We start from the raw sequence: 14,899 nt of genomic DNA, 5'->3' as shown, positions 1-14,899 counted from the left end.
GCCGGGCGAGGGAGGCCACGTCGGAGCAAGGATCGGGACGAGGCTGCAACAGTCTAAAGCCAAAATTCAGAAAAGCCTAAAAACTCTGGCCGGTGAAGGAAGTGTGGCCGCCGGGCCGGTGAGCCAGGCGAGGCCTAGGGACCGACGGGGAGGGCCCCGTCCGCGGGCTGGCTCCAGGCACCTCCTCGGCTTGTCCTGGCTCCCGCGCGCGCCGCCGAGACTGCAACGCCGAGCTGTACGCCCCCCTCCGCCCGCCGGTCCGCCTCTTGCTTCGGGCTCGGGCTCGGGGTCCGGGAAGCGCTGCCCCTAGGACGTCGAGGCCGGGATGGGCAGTCCGTGTAAACTACTCAGGCCATCCGGGGCCTTGCCGCTGGGGCTGGACGGCTTCCGATCGGCCGCTGCGGGAGGAAGCATAGGGGCGTCGTGTCACTGGCTGGCGCGGCTCAGAGTAAGAGACCCTGAGGCCTGGGACGTCGGCAAATACGGGTGACAGCGCGAGGATCCGGGGTTGACACTATAGGGGTTTGGAAGAAGGAAGCAGGGACCCGCGCCGTCCAAGGACCCCACGCGCCCAATGGCGCCCATCCCTCCGGATCCCCTTAAGGAACCCTCGAGCGAACACAGCCTTGGTCGCGTTGCAAACGCTCCCTGACCGCAGCCCGAGTGTACTTGCTTTTGTCCCGCACCCTCTCAATAAAGGAGGTGATGGGCGCACGGGTCCGTAAAGCAGCCGGGCCGGGGAGGTACTCAGATCCCAGACCCCCCACCACCACGCCCCTCCTCCCACCGCCACCCAGACCCCAGCCGCGCGCTCGGGCCTGGGGAGCTGCCAGCGTATCAGGTCCAGTGTCCCCCGAGCGGCTCGGGACGCTCGCGGTGGACAGGGGGTAACCCAGCGGGAAGCGGGTCACCAAAGCCACCCCGATGGAGGGCCCGCTTCGGCCTGGATCCCTTCGACACGGGAGGTGGTCGCACTTTAAGTGGGTGGCCGACTTCGTTCTGCCCCGCGGCCCGGGAATCCCGCTGCTATCCCCACTGCGGGCAAAGCACTCCCTGGGGCTTATGGGCCTCCGGATTAAGTGACAGTGAATTTGCCAGATCAGACGGCATTCTGCACGTTGCTCTATTACTTAGGGTTTTGGGAAGGGGCCCGAGTTTTGCCTCTGGAAACCAGCAAAGTGACGCCAGGATTGCGCAACCTGTTTCTCCTTTCCCAGCCCCTGGCTGTTAGGCTCCTCCTGCAGGAAGCTCAAGTTGTTTATACCTAAAGGAGCCCATTTTCAGCTTTCTTCTTTTCCCCTGCAAGTTATCCTTTAAAGGGGGGAGCTCAGAGCGCTTCATTTTGGGATCGGGATAATTCTGGACTTTTTCCCCCTGCAGCTGCCGGTGCACCAGTTCCAGGAGCAACTTGCAGTGACCGCGCGGAGCTGCGCCGGATATCCCTGTTTGAAGACGGACACAAGCACGCGCTCAAGAACATCTGGTTTCGCAGAGGTTTTCACCGGGATCTAAAGACCTTTCCAGGGCAGAGTAACCACTCTGCTCTCCCCTACCTCTCAGCTTTCTTTCCTAAACACCATTGTGGCTGCTCAGCCAACAAGGTCTTCTGACCCTTGCTTTCCACCCTGTACACTCGCTTCAAGGTGAGGACCTGTTTAGAAAACATCAGAGGAGAGGAGGTTTCTCAGCTATGGGCCGGCTGCCTTCGACACGAGGGAGAAAATGAACGAGTAGGAAAATAAAGGGGGGGGGCAGAGATGGATTCCACCCCACTCTACGGGGGCTACTCCAGCTGCTGCGTTTTTAGTTCCGTCCACACCAGCCCCTCGCCATAGGACCTTTCCTCCGCTCCTTTCCCACCCGCAGGGACCGGAGCTGAGTGAGTGGCTGTGTCTTGGGGGTCTTGGAGGCTTGAGCCCGCCGCGTTAGGCGCCCTGCCGGTTCATTTAATCTTAGGGGACAGGAATGATGACAAGGGTTTTCAAAATATTGGGACTGCGGTTGCAGGGGCACTGGGACCACGGTTGGGTCGGACAGAGACGGAGTCTGGGAAGTGGTCTTCAGAGGCAGGTCAAATGAAACTTGGTTGGCTTCCGTGGGTCTCTCAGGCAAATGCCAGCAACCTAGTGCTCTCTGGCAAACTACATTTTCAGGATCGATCCCTTAAAAACTAACCCTAAGCAGAGATAAGTGGAAGGAAGGAAGGAAGGAAGGAAGGAAGGAAGGAAGGAAGGAAGGGGTTGAGTTTAACAAGTATAAACATATTTTCTTTAAAGAAAATGCAATATCTTCTAGATTTGATATTCGAAACCTGTCTTTCCAAAACCTCTCTGGGAGGGATTTTAGAACCAGGAGGCTTTGATGGTTTCTGAAAACACTGTCAATTGTAAATACAGGTTGTCTTGCAGGAACCTCTGGTGGGGTCTGTCACCTGTCCAGAGGCTGGGAAGGAGTGTGTGGAAATGGTCCTGCCCTGGCTACGAAAAGAAAATAAATGAGTACTGAGATTCCAAAAATATCAGGTCCCTTCCAAATGTAGATGAGGTGGAACTTTCCTTTTCTTTCAGGTCCCAAGAATTAAAGTTTCCTTTCACAGATGGAAAATTGAAATCATACTTTGTTGCCTATAAAATAGGTAGCCCAGCCTCGCTACCCTTCACCAAGATAAAATTAACAAATAGCAATGCATAATTTGACATTGGATTTGGCTTCCCTCGGGGTAAGAGTTAATGTTCATTTGCACCTGATTTGGAGGATGCACTGAAAGGGATGTGAAGATAGATACAATATTGCACATGTGTTGTGTGTGTATGCTCTAGACAATCAAAAGTATTTGCTTGCTACTGAGCATGAATAATATTAAACTGTTCTCAGTAGAAAACTTTTGTTACTTGGGGTGCCTAGGTGGCAAACTTGTTAATCCCGGAATTCTGGGACCAAACCCCACAATGAGCTCCCTGCTCAGCAGGAAGCCTGCTTCCCCCTCTCCCACTCTCCCTGCTTGTGTTTCCTTTCTTGATGTGTCTCTCTGCCAAATAAATCCATAAAATCTCAAAACAAAAAAAAAAAAGGAAGAAAGAAAGAAATTTTTGTTACGGGAAAAAATTCAGTAAATGCTATTCCCACTATTCTTAAAAAGTGAACAATTAATGATAGCAAATTGTCTTATGGGATAAGTTTCGTTGAAGACAATTTAATGATTATAAAAATTAAAGGCAGTGAGACTTGTTACTTTGTAATTTCTCAAAGCTTGGGGGGAGCAGGGAAGGGGCAGGGGAGGGTCTTTGAAGTAAACTTTTCTGCCAGTGAGAATACAAATAGGCATGTAATTCTCATGATTTTTATGTTTCTGTTCAAACACTAACACTTGCATGCCAGCTTGAGAAATTTATTCGATGATCATTTACCTAGATCTTTAAAGAACTGTGAGGGTCAGGAAATTAAGATATTAATTTAATAACTAAGGTAGCTAATTATTGCTGTGGATTTTGAAAATGGGTGGGGCGTTTCATAACAAGAAGCAAATATACTGGTAAAAGGGACATGAATGTAAGGGCCATCGAATGGCCCTGTATTTCTTTTTTTTTTTTTTTAAGATTTTATTGACTTATTTGAGAGAGAGAGTGAGAGAGATCATGAGCAGCAGGAAGGGTAGAGGGAGTAGCAGGGATTTGGGACTCTATCCCAGGATCCTGGGATCATGACCTGAGCCAAAAGCTGATGCTTAACCGACTGAGCCACCCAGGCACCGAGGGCCTGTATTTCTGAAAGAAAGTATCTTCTAAAGAAAATCAGCCACCAACAGATTCCACCCCCGCCCCCACTGGCCCCAGTTCACTAGAATTAGTTTAGAATACTGAACTGTGTGGTTTTCCCTTTGGACTGTTACCTACATGTTATAATTTGTTTCTAGCATAGAGTCTGAAATGCCTCAGGACAAAGTGGCACTGTTAACAAATGATGGCGTTATTCTGAAGATAATGAGTCCCTTTTCTTAAGTCTTCTTCCTCCCTGAGATCAACCCCGGTGGGGGGTGGATCATTTCAAGTTGTGGATGTACTTTTCTAATTCAAATGAACCTGCTTAGTTAAATTATTTGATTTGTGTAATGGAGAAGATTCCATTTCTATTCCTAATTCAGCAGATAACTTCCGTTCTTAAGGAAGCAGTTAGATTTGAGGCCAAGAACAAGACCCTGGCAAAAGCACGAGGAAGGATATATGCCTGGGACCGACTCCAGCACTCCGAGACCCTGAGCAAAAGCACTTCTACAGATGAAAAAGACCCCTCCCAATCTGTCCTGAAATGTAAAGCTTAAAGGAATGCTAATTCTCAGTTTTTGTAATTTATACCCTAATATGTTTATGTTCTAGAAAAACTGAAAAGCGAAAAAAAAAATTCCCTCCACTTGACGTTCTTGATGGCATCTTAGTGGCTCCTCTCTCTCTCTCTCACGCTCTCTCATCATGCTATTGCATCTTACTGAAACTACATGGAAATAAAGTTTTTTGCCTGGTTGTCACATAGAAGGAATCACCACTCTGTACCCTGATTACCCAATGCCACCTGTCCCCTATGTCTGGTGTGAGGAATATCAGGTAGTAAAGACCCTTTTGTAATCTAAAACATCCCTCTGCCCCACACTGCCCTCAAAGTTTATGCTCTGTCTCCTTCACAGCCAGGGCTGGGACCCCCTCAGGAGACACCTTCCTTGTCTGTAGGGTTGCAGAGGTTGCAAATTTCTGATGAGGAGAACCTAAATGCAGGAAGGTTTGAAATTAGCAAATTCAACCCTTGATCACCAATGAGGAAAATGAGACTCAAGAGCAAGTGAGCTTTTCTCAAGTTGTAAGAAAAAAAAAAAAAAGAATGCAGAGGGCAATGTAAGAAGATGCCCCTCACACGGCTGACCATCAATTAAATACCTCCAATCTGTTAGTGGACTTACCAGGGAGTGTTTTTATGGAGGGAGAAGAGGAAAGAGAACTTTCAGCTACATTTCCCACAGAAAGAAGGACCCCCAAATCACACAGAGTTCAAGAGTCTAGACTTGGGGATACATGATTGAAATGCTCTCTCCATTCCCAAAGCGTATGTTTAAGAAAATGAATCAAAGACCAGGGCCGGGAAGGGAAGGGAGAAACAAAACAGAGAGGCAGTGCCTAGAAGAATCCAAGTGTAGTCCACCACAGAAGCAAACCTCTACAAGCCATGGAAAGGTGAGCCTGGATGGTGCTTCTGAATCCTTCTGCAGATGGAGAAACTGATGAGTCCCAGAAAGGAGCAATAACTTGGTCAAGGACACAAAACGAGGTTCAAACCTAGGAGTCCTGTTCACCAACCTGACCCTCTTCTGAATTCTCTCTCTGTACAAATCAGGAGGGACAGTCCTGGAGACTCTCTCAACTCTGCCTGCCTTTCTAGGAACCGGGCATACACCTGTTAGGAATCAATTGGCTCCAAGAAGCTACAGGCTTAGCAAGTATTTATGCCTGGGACCCACTCCAGCATCCCAGCTCTCCCCTCTTTCTGTCCCTCTCTGTCTCTTTGACTCTCTCACCAAGTCCCACGCTTACACTCCTCCCTGGCAACCCCCCCTTTCTAACCTTAGAGACATTCATCCAACCCCCTCCCCGTCGGTGCCCCTCACCTTCCCGGCTGGGATGCTTGAAGGTCATCGCTGCGGCCAGTTCCCCGCTGTGCACGGTGACGCCGGCCCCGGGGGGAGCCAAAGGAGGCGCCTGCGCTGGCGGCCACGGCGGGCCCGGGGCGAGGTAGCCGCCGGCGGGTGCACTGTACACCCCGTGCTGGTTGGACGCCGGGTAGGCGCACGCCGGCAGGAAGCCGCCTACCGCAGAGAGGCCGGAGGCGGACTGTAGGGATCGAGAAAGAGAAGACAGACCATCAGCAGCAGGCAGTCCCGCACGAGCAATTACTGAGCTAGGGGATCCTCATTTCCCCCTGCAGTCCCCTCCATTATCCCCACCCGAGGCCTGGCCTCTCATTTTTCCCCTCAAGGACTCTAGCAAAGTGATTTTCACGCAAATTGTTATAAATAATAATAAGAGGTGAAGGGGATCATGGTGTTCACCAACTGGGATTTAGAAGAAGGGAGTCCTCTCCCATCTGTGTTCCGGGTTCCACCTTTTTTTTTTTTTTTTAATAGAATTATCTTGGCAAAAAGCAAGGCAATCCCCTGGACAGCCAGCTTCCCCCAAACTAGTGCACTTGAGAAAAGGAGAAATAAGCAGCGCGGACGCTCGCTGGCTGGGCAGCCAGACACACCAACACATTCCCTGGACGCAGGGAGTTTTCTCTGCTCTTTCTCTCTCCCCCCATCTGCCAACCCTCCCACTCCCTCAGTTAAAGACACCTCCTTCTCCTGCCTCTCAGTTACCTGAGTGTATTTAATGTCTGCCTCCAAGGCAGGCTTCTCAAGGCCATTCACTGCTGGAGTGGCCGGGAAGGCCGGGCGGTTCACGCTGGCCCAGTCTTCCATCTTGGGGGAGTAGGTGGCACCTTCGCTCCCAGCCAGGGCCCCTGCGGGGACACAGGATGGATTTGAAGGGGCATCTCAATCTGCGCTGGGCACACGCGTGGTTCTCTGGCCCAGACGTTTCCACACAAGCCTATAAGCGCTACGCTATTTGAGCAGGCGGCGGAGGGTCCTCAGGCACACCTGAGATACTCAAACACTCAGCGAACAGGGTTGGAGGGGCAGTGGGGAACTGGGTTTCGCTTTCATTCCTAGCAGGGCAGAGGGAAGAAAGGCCTGCTCTGCGCTCCTCCCAGCCTTCGACCCGCTTCCCGCGAAACAGTAAGTTTCTGGCAGTAGACGTTCTATGGGGCCAGGGCTGGGCACACTCAGCCAAGGTACATTTCCGCTGTCCAGAAACGGCGACCTGAAATATCCAAGTTCAAATCCCCAGCAGGCTTGTGAGAACTACATGGGTTTCTCAGTTTCAACATGTATCTGGAAGGCTATGCAGAACCGCCCCCAGAGACATCCCAGGTCTCCCAAAAGAGGCAACAACCCAGACAACCGCCTGTGTCCCAGGCACATGTCTGCTCCTGGAGCACATGTGTCCACAGGTAACTGAGAGAAGACTCGAGATTTGAGTGAAGACCCGATGAGGTCACCTCCCTGCCAACTGTTCACTGATCACACCATGGGGAGCTCTGGCCCAGCAAGTGGCCCAGGGTTTTTGAGCCACCCGGATAAACAAAACTGCCCGGTCTCCGCCTTGGAGGAACACCCCACTACCACGGGAACTAAGTATTCTGTTTCCTTCAAGCTTGCCCTCCTCCGTCTTGGGATAAGGTGAGTTTTGCTTCTTAGGCATGTCCTGAGTCTGCTCACCCAAGAGCATGCAATTCCCTGGCTCGTTCTTGGGAGCAAGGGACACTGCGAAGAGACAGGGGACTTGGTCCCAGCCCGCATAAGTTCTTTCTGAGCCCCGAATCAATGCTCCCAAACCATCCACCCTCCCCCTTCACTCTTCCTACCCCTGCCAAGAAATAGGAACGAGGGTGTGCTGGGTTAAAATTGAAGGCAAAGTGCAAATCCTCGTGACTTTTCACCCCAGGATGGCTGCAGCCCAGGGGCACTGACAAGGGAAATCCCAGCTCCAGGAGCTGCAGGGCTGCTGGGCCTGGTGGACATACAGACCATTCGACAAGACCCGCCAGACAGCTCCGCTGTGCCTTTTGACTCAAAAGAGTCTTTGGGCCTGGGAGGAACAGAACCCTTTGGGAATGTTGAGGGAACCCAAAAGATCGGGATCGTAAGAAAGGGTTGCAGTATTGACTCTGTGGTTTGTTTGGCTAAGATCTGGTGATAGGGTTTTGCATACTTTTTGCAAGAATGAAAAAGCGCAATTTCAGGCCTCCGAATTTGTGGTCGGCGATTGCTCTTCCATTTGGGAAATATTTTCCATATTTGTCATAAAAAGTTCAAGATGTCCAAGGACTCCCACAGAAGGCCCAAGACCCTCAGTCTCCCTGGCCAGCCCTGAACCCTCCCTTGAGCCAAAACCGGTCAGAGGAGGATGGCATGCCCGCCCCCCCACCTCCAATCTCCAATTCGGCCCCTTCCAGGAACACTACAGAGGGCCACCGAGACTGACCTGTTTGCTCCATAAACGTCCGAATGCCCAGGATGTTGCTGACCGAGTGTGCCGAGGGCCATGAACGGGGTATGCTGACGTGGCCTGCTGTGCCCGGGACCCCGTGGTGGCTGGCCATCTTGGCGCCCGTAGGCGACACAGGGCTGGGGTAGGGATATTGGTAGATATGGTTGTAGGGCAGCGCCGGCTGCGGCGGCGGCTGCTTGCTCGCCTCGTAGGGCCCGGGCTGCGCCAGGCTGCCAATCTTATTGCGCAGGATTCGGCTGATGGAACTCACAGAGGGCACGTTGTACTTATCGCAGACGCCGTCGGCCAGCAGCCGGTCGCGGATCTCCCAGGCAAAAATGCCAGGGTCGCCCTGCTTGTAGTCCCGGATGTGCTTGACCACGTTGGGGGTAGTGACGCGGGGTTTGCTGCCCCCGATGGCCCCGGGCAGAATGGAGCCTGTCTCGTTGTAGCGCGCCAGGATCTTGCTCACGCAGCCATGGGATACGCGAAGCTGCCGGCTGATGTCACAGGGTCGGATGCCCAGCTGCGCCAGCTCCACGATGCGCAAGCGGATGGCGTTGGGCAGGGGGCGGCCGTTGACAAACACGCCGCCCAGCTGGTTTACCTCGCCATACGTCTGCTCTGCGGACGCGCCGGACGAGAGTAAATAGGAGGGAGAGAAAACACCGGCGGGTTAGCCAAGAAGAGTGGCCACACCAGGCGAGGGGCCGCACCAGGCGCGCCTTGGAAGGTGATGGGCGGGAGGGTCCTCAGAATCTCGCAGTGCGAGCAAACCGACCCGGTCCGGGATCCAGGAGTGGGCGCCCGCGTAGGCACTGCGGAGGGGGACGCCGCGTGCTTCAGCCCTGCTTGCCCTTTCTGGACTTTTGACGCATCTAAGTGGCACATCCCCTCCTGCGACACGCAAGCTTCCCCACCCCCAACCTCCCATGGCTGGGGCGTGAGGAGAACGCGACTTGTCTGGCACCCGGGACCCGCTCTCCCAGGGAGAGCAGGCGAGAGGGAAGGAAGGCGCCGGGACCCAACCCGCCTCGTCTGCCCGCCCGCACCCCGCTTGCCGCTCGCCCCTTACCCATGGCGCGCGGGCCAGCCAGCTGCCTGGCGCCGAGGCGACCGGGGCTGGGCCCGGCGCAGTCCGGGAGAGCTCGGGCGCCGCCGCCGCGGGAGAGGCATAGAGGGAGGGCTCGCGCGAGTCGAGAGCCGCGGCGGTCGGGCCGCGGGCTGGAAACGCGCCGTGCGCCGCCGCCGAGCGCGCAGCCGCCCTCCCCCGGGCCGGCCGCCGCCGCCGGGCGCTCCCAGGACACTCTCCACGCCCGCGACCCCAGGCCTAGAGTGAACTTCATCCGATTAGGAGAAATTCGTCTGACCGGGAGGCTGCAGCGTGCGGAGATCAATTTGACGTGTCCTCCACGTCAATCTCGGCAGTCACGCCGGAGACGCGCGAGTTGGCAGCTCATTGGTTCCCGTCACTGCACCCCGGCGCCCCCCTCTCGGGCCTGAAACTCTACCCCCTCCTCCTGCTCTCCTCCCCCCCTTGGCCCTTCTTTGCAACCCATCCCCCCCTACACACACACACACACACACACACACAAGTGCTAACCTCAGCCGGACCTGGGATCTTACACTCTTTTTGGCTCCCCTCAAAGCCGTTACACCTCCACTTTTGAGAATGATGAGGTAGTCGTTCCAAACTGATGAGTATTTATTGGTGCTACTATTAGTACTAGTACTAGTTTTGGGTTTAGTTGTATTACTACTTCCAACATTACCGCTAAGATATCAGAGGGTAAAAGTGATCATAACAAGGTCCTCAGTGCATGGTTGCCTCTACCGCCTCTCTCCCCTGGCAGGGAGTGCCTGAGCGCTGGGCAACGTACTGCAGGGTGCCTTTCGGGGAGAACTATTTGCGGTTGAGCAGACTCCTCCGTGTCTCATTTCCAGACGACACCCCAAACCTGATCTCAGGGAAATCTTTACAATATTTAATTGCCACCCACACCACTAAGTGGTGTGATATCAGCGATGTGAAAAAGGCACATTCTAGATTCTGTCTCTCTGCGGACAGGTCCACCAACCCGCACTCATTTCTGATAGGTGGCACAGGATGCAAGTCGGGAAGTAATCGTGAATTGCTGCCCCCAGGAAGAGGGATCCTTCTCTCCAGACCACAAGCTTGTCTTGGTGGCCTGGCCTGTAGGACGTCACTCATCATAGCTTCCCCTCTAGGCCTAAAGGACCATTCCTTTCTTCCAGGCCAACAACCCCACATCCTTACCTGCCCAGGCAACCTAGCCTCATCTTTCACCCAGCACCCTAGCTTCCAGGGGTCCTTGTTAAGTTACTAAATCGTCCTTTCACCCTTATATTTAAGGGGGAGGTCTTGCACAACCCTGAACTTTTTGGCCTTAGCATTACCTGTCAACTCTTCTCTATTTTTAACTGCATCAACACCTGGTTCTGGACTTCCCAGTCTGTGTTGCCAACCATGGCAGTCCCAGAGGGAATCATACAGTGGGGTCCAAGAGATAGCAGGTGCAGAGGGAGAAGGCTCCCAATTTTGCACCAAACTGACAAAAAGAGGCTGGGACCTGGGATTTCTGAGCTTGGGGGCAGTGAGTGCCAAGAGCATTGATGGAACTGGCAGGAGCAGGAAGGGGCACCTAGGAAGAAGCGTTCAGTTCTCCGGATTCCCAGCTCTCCTCAGGAAACAGGAAGATTCCCCTGTCCTCCGTCCCCATCCCCAGAAATTCTAGAGCTTGGGATCTGGTGGAGAGCTGCGTACTGAGCCTGAGCAGCCATGCTGCAGGAGCCACACGTGCTGACGCAACCAGCAAAGCCGAGGGAGCAGCGGCGATCCTCTTGCCTCCGCAATGCAACCAAAGAGCATCCAACAGCTCCTAGTCAACCTGTTGAAATGTGTCAGTTAGGAGAGCCTGAGCCATATACCCTGGGCTCTCCAGATAGAGAGCGAGGGACAAGAATTATCCCTGGAAAAAGAAAACCCAGGTTCAAAAGAGGTGAGGACGCTCCCCTCCTGCTGCATAGAAAACAGAGTGCAGTCTTGGGCTCTGGAAGAAGAGGACAGTCAGCACTCTGCCGGGAGGTGGGTAGGGTGGAACTATTTGGAAGACTAAGCCTGTTCAAGACCGAGCAGAGTCGAGTTACTGAAGCGGGGAAGGGGGCGGTTTGGATTAAGGTGGGTGCCCAGAGAGAGGAGCTCAGGCGGAGAACTGAGCAAACACAGCATGCCGAGTATCCAGAGGCCCCGCGCCATATCCTGAGCACAGCACCCCCCACCCCCTTAGTTCTCTCCGGGGAGTTTGAAACCTGTTATGCTCCGATCTAGATTTTCATTGCCTGGATTTCAAGTCGGTTGCTGGAAACCAAAAACATTGGTTTGTAGACCTGAGAACTACAGCATCCATAACCCAGTGCACCCCAAAGACCAGGTGAAGCAGCTAAAGCCATTTTTTTCTTATGTAGGACAGAAGACAACATGCACGCTCAGAGACGAGCAAATAAAGTCAGAGGTGGCACAGTGAGAGCTGGTTCACAACTGCCCCATCGGGGGAACATCAGCCCACCTCTGCTAGTAGAGCGCGGAAGCTGGCAAGGATGTGCAAAGAGGTGAAGTCCAGGAGAGCATCTTCTGCCCATTGCCCTGGGCGAAGGCCGTTGGGGCTGGGAGGAATGTTGGAGGTTTGGGCCGGGGAGTTCTTCATGGTGCCAGAGTCCGCCGGTCCTCAGTTCACACTCCATATCTCCCTCTCACCCCACCCCTCCAGGAGCCAGCTGCTTGCTGCTGGGACCACACAGCGCTAGCCACAGCCTGCTCACAGCCTGGCCCCCGAAAAAGCTTACAGTTTGTCGCCCCCTGTCGGCCTTCGGTTGCACTCTGCAGGTTCCCGCGGCGGCTGTGCTAGAGGCGAGGTAATCCAAAGGTGGGATTGTCGAAGAAAAGGAAGGAAAGCCAAAGTCTCTTCCACTTGCCTTGGATGCAGCATGGTTCCCTGCACGACAAAAGGGACTCCAGCATGGTTGGCGCTGAGCCCGCAGAGGTAAAAGAAGAAAAAAAAAAAAATCTCAGTTCCCTGTGACTGTTTGCCGGGCTGGGTTTAGCTTGGTTGTTTGGAGCGCCGGAGGCGCAGCCTGCAGCCAAGGGAAGAACGGTTCCCAGGGCGCGGGAGCTGCCGAGCTAAGGGTGCGTGCAGGGACCTGTGATTTGACGGGTCCAGCTAGGGCTGGACGTCCTGAGGGCCGAAGGACGGATTCAAGTGTCCCCGAACGGCCTCGGGAACTGACCCAGAAGGCAGAGAAAGGAGAGGCAGGCAGACTGTGCCAAAGTCGTGAATTAAAGTGAGGCAGGAGGAGAGTGCCTGCCACCCGCCCCCCACCCTCCTGCTCCGCCCTGGGGGCTTGGAAGCTGGCGGTGGCAGGAAGGGTCGTTCAGGGTCCTTCTTGGAATGACGGTCACGCCTACTTTATGTTTCCTGCGTCGCTTTATTTTTTGGTGGGACTCTCTCAGGGAGCCATTTGGGTGCAAACGAAACGTGCCAGTCGCAATAGGCCACGGTGTTCCCGGGAGCCGTGTATTTCGTAGTCTTCGGAAGAAACCTAAACACGCCTATGAAAGCCCGATTCGGGTCCCGCTGGGCTGAAGAAGCAACCTTGGCTTGCTTTTCGGTTCTGCCAAGAAGGACCCGAGGGAGGGAAACACAGGCAGCATCCCAGGAGGGCCCTGGGCAGAGCCTGGGCCTAACGACCAACCGCGGTAGCCCGCAGCCTCCCGCCGGGAACGCAGGATCAGCGCAGGCTCGGAGTGAGCAGGGTCAGAATCCTAGGTCTTCCTTCCGACAGCCGCGCCTCAGGCCTGCGGAGCCCCCAGTTGCTCCCGCCGTGCCCTGGTCAGCCCAGCCCCCGAGTTTTTCTCTATGATTTTAAGAGCTCTGTCAAACTGGATCTCTTAATTTTATTTTTCAGAAAAGTAGCGCGGACTATAAATATACCTTAATGCACCAGGTTATATTGTGCTCCTCCTCCCCCCCAAAATTTGCAAAGTCTTTCCCACCCATCACACTTAAAAAATACTAATGGTAAGGAGATATATGGGAGGAAGCGCTGACCCCGAAGAGGGAATTGCAAACCCTCAAGCGAAAGTTTGAACAGCAAAGAAGCTCGTCGGAAGGGAACGTGAGATAAAGGCAATGAAATACCATTCCGAGTGTCCGCTGTAGTGGCAGGGGGCAGGGGAACGAGAGGAAGGAGGATTCAAGGCCGAATTGGCTCCTTTGCGGGTGGTCCCCCGCCGAATGCTGGGCTGGTGCGACCTCCCCTCCAAGTAGACTCACAGGGAAGTGGGATGGGGGAGTTGCGCCCTGCACCTGCCGCTCGACTTTAGAATACACACTGCAAAACCAAACGACGGGTGTTGAAAATGGTGCCAGTTAGCATTAAAATAAGAGCCCCAAGAAGAAGCAATACCGTCTTCGACCCGGGTCCCGCCTCTAGTTTCCACTCGGCCTGCTGGTGACCAAGGTGGGCTTGAAGTTCTTTGTCAAGCCTCGCATTTTATTTGCTATCCTGGAAATGTTTATTATCGAAAGCGGGTCAAGTCGGCAGTGGGGGCGGGGTGGGGGCGGATAGCGAGTCATGTCTGACTGCACGGGCTGCTGTTGGAAAAGAGGAAAGAAAAAAAATTTTTTGTCACTTTCCTAAAATGAAAGGATAGATGCGTATTTTCCGCGTGAATAACAAAACAGTCCCGGGATTCCGTTCAAAGAGGTAGGGGGAAAAAATCGAAAAACATCTGCCGTAAAACTCCCACAAGAAATAAGCACAGATAAATTGAGCATGGCAAATGAAGATCTAAGATACTTTCTATCCTGTGAAGCAGGAATCTAACTACTGCATTTGCAGCATTCCTTTTGGAGTAGAAACATTTTAAATGTCACATTTGTGTGATAAAAATAAACTATGGAAAAATCATGCGATTTGCAGGAAGGAATGGTTTCTTTGAACCTTCTGCAGGAGCAGCGTCGTTGTCATTCTTGCATGTGTTCAAATAGGCACCAAATCCAGGGTTTCCTTTACGCTTAAATCTCCCCCGTTTCCCTGGCCATGGTCATGTCAGATAAGCTTCAACATCCGTTATAAAATGACCTGTACTGTTTAATTAGATCTATTTCATTTTATTCCATCAACAAAAAAAAATCCTGCACAGGGCTTCAGGCACTAGTCAAAATACCACCTTTGCAGTGAGCTCTCAAAAATGTTTATGTGACAGTGCTAAAAGTCTAAACAGCAATATTAAAGTGGAAATATTTGGGAAACTTTAAATGTCCATGGGGCATATCTCCTGTAAAGAGTATGGTACTTGGAAAAGGAGAGATCCAGGAATAGCCACATGGGTACAAAAGATAGAAGTGACAGTTTTGAAGGGAAGCGAGAAAGCGAGAAGGTGATGGCATGTCTGCCCGGAAGACGGCTTGCATAGGCAGCAGTGGGCAAGGGTTTTCTGCTGCCTGAGAGGATGCCCCGGTGAATCAGACATGCTCTGTTGCAAATACTGACACATCTAAGACATTCATACTGACCAGCCTAATTGGAACCAGCTTGAAGTGAGCTGCCCTTGAATGCTTTGGAAATTTCTCATCCTCCGTGGGCATAGAACCTGGATATGAATGAGGCTGTGGAAACTGGAGGACAAGAGGAGAGCCCTTTTTCCTGAATTAAAGACAATGCCCAGCCAGTCCAGTTTACCTGAA

General features: G+C 53.1%; 1 protein-coding gene across 1 annotated transcript; it reads right to left on the bottom strand.

Moving 5' to 3' along the window:
* Positions 1 to 306: 306 nt before the first annotated feature.
* Positions 307 to 9,478, bottom strand: PAX1 (paired box 1). The gene is made up of 5 exons (XM_032859399.1): positions 9,208 to 9,478; positions 8,127 to 8,756; positions 6,398 to 6,540; positions 5,651 to 5,873; positions 307 to 398 (listed from the first exon to the last, which is right to left on the bottom strand). Exons 1-5 carry the CDS (start codon positions 9,476 to 9,478, stop codon positions 307 to 309), a joined length of 1,359 nt encoding a protein of 452 aa, XP_032715290.1.
* Between the last annotated feature and the right edge of the window lie 5,421 nt (positions 9,479 to 14,899).

Source organism: Lontra canadensis, unplaced genomic scaffold, assembly GCF_010015895.1.
Source record: "Lontra canadensis isolate GAN:19392208 unplaced genomic scaffold, GSC_riverotter_1.0 scaffold16, whole genome shotgun sequence".
In the NCBI taxonomy this organism is placed as follows: Eukaryota; Metazoa; Chordata; class Mammalia; order Carnivora; family Mustelidae; genus Lontra; species Lontra canadensis.
This window is presented reverse-complemented; position numbering and strand designations above follow the sequence as displayed.

Coding starts and splice junctions, on each gene's coding strand:
- PAX1 (XM_032859399.1), bottom strand. CDS start 9,478: ATGAAGTTCACTCTAGGCCTGGGGTCGCGGGCGTGGAGAGTGTCCTGG. Junction 5,874..6,397: donor CAGACATTAAATACACTCAG/GTAACTGAGAGG, acceptor CGATCCCTACAG/TCCGCCTCCGGCCTCTCTGC. Junction 399..5,650: donor CAAGCATCCCAGCCGGGAAG/GTGAGGGGCACC, acceptor TTCCTCCCGCAG/CGGCCGATCGGAAGCCGTCC.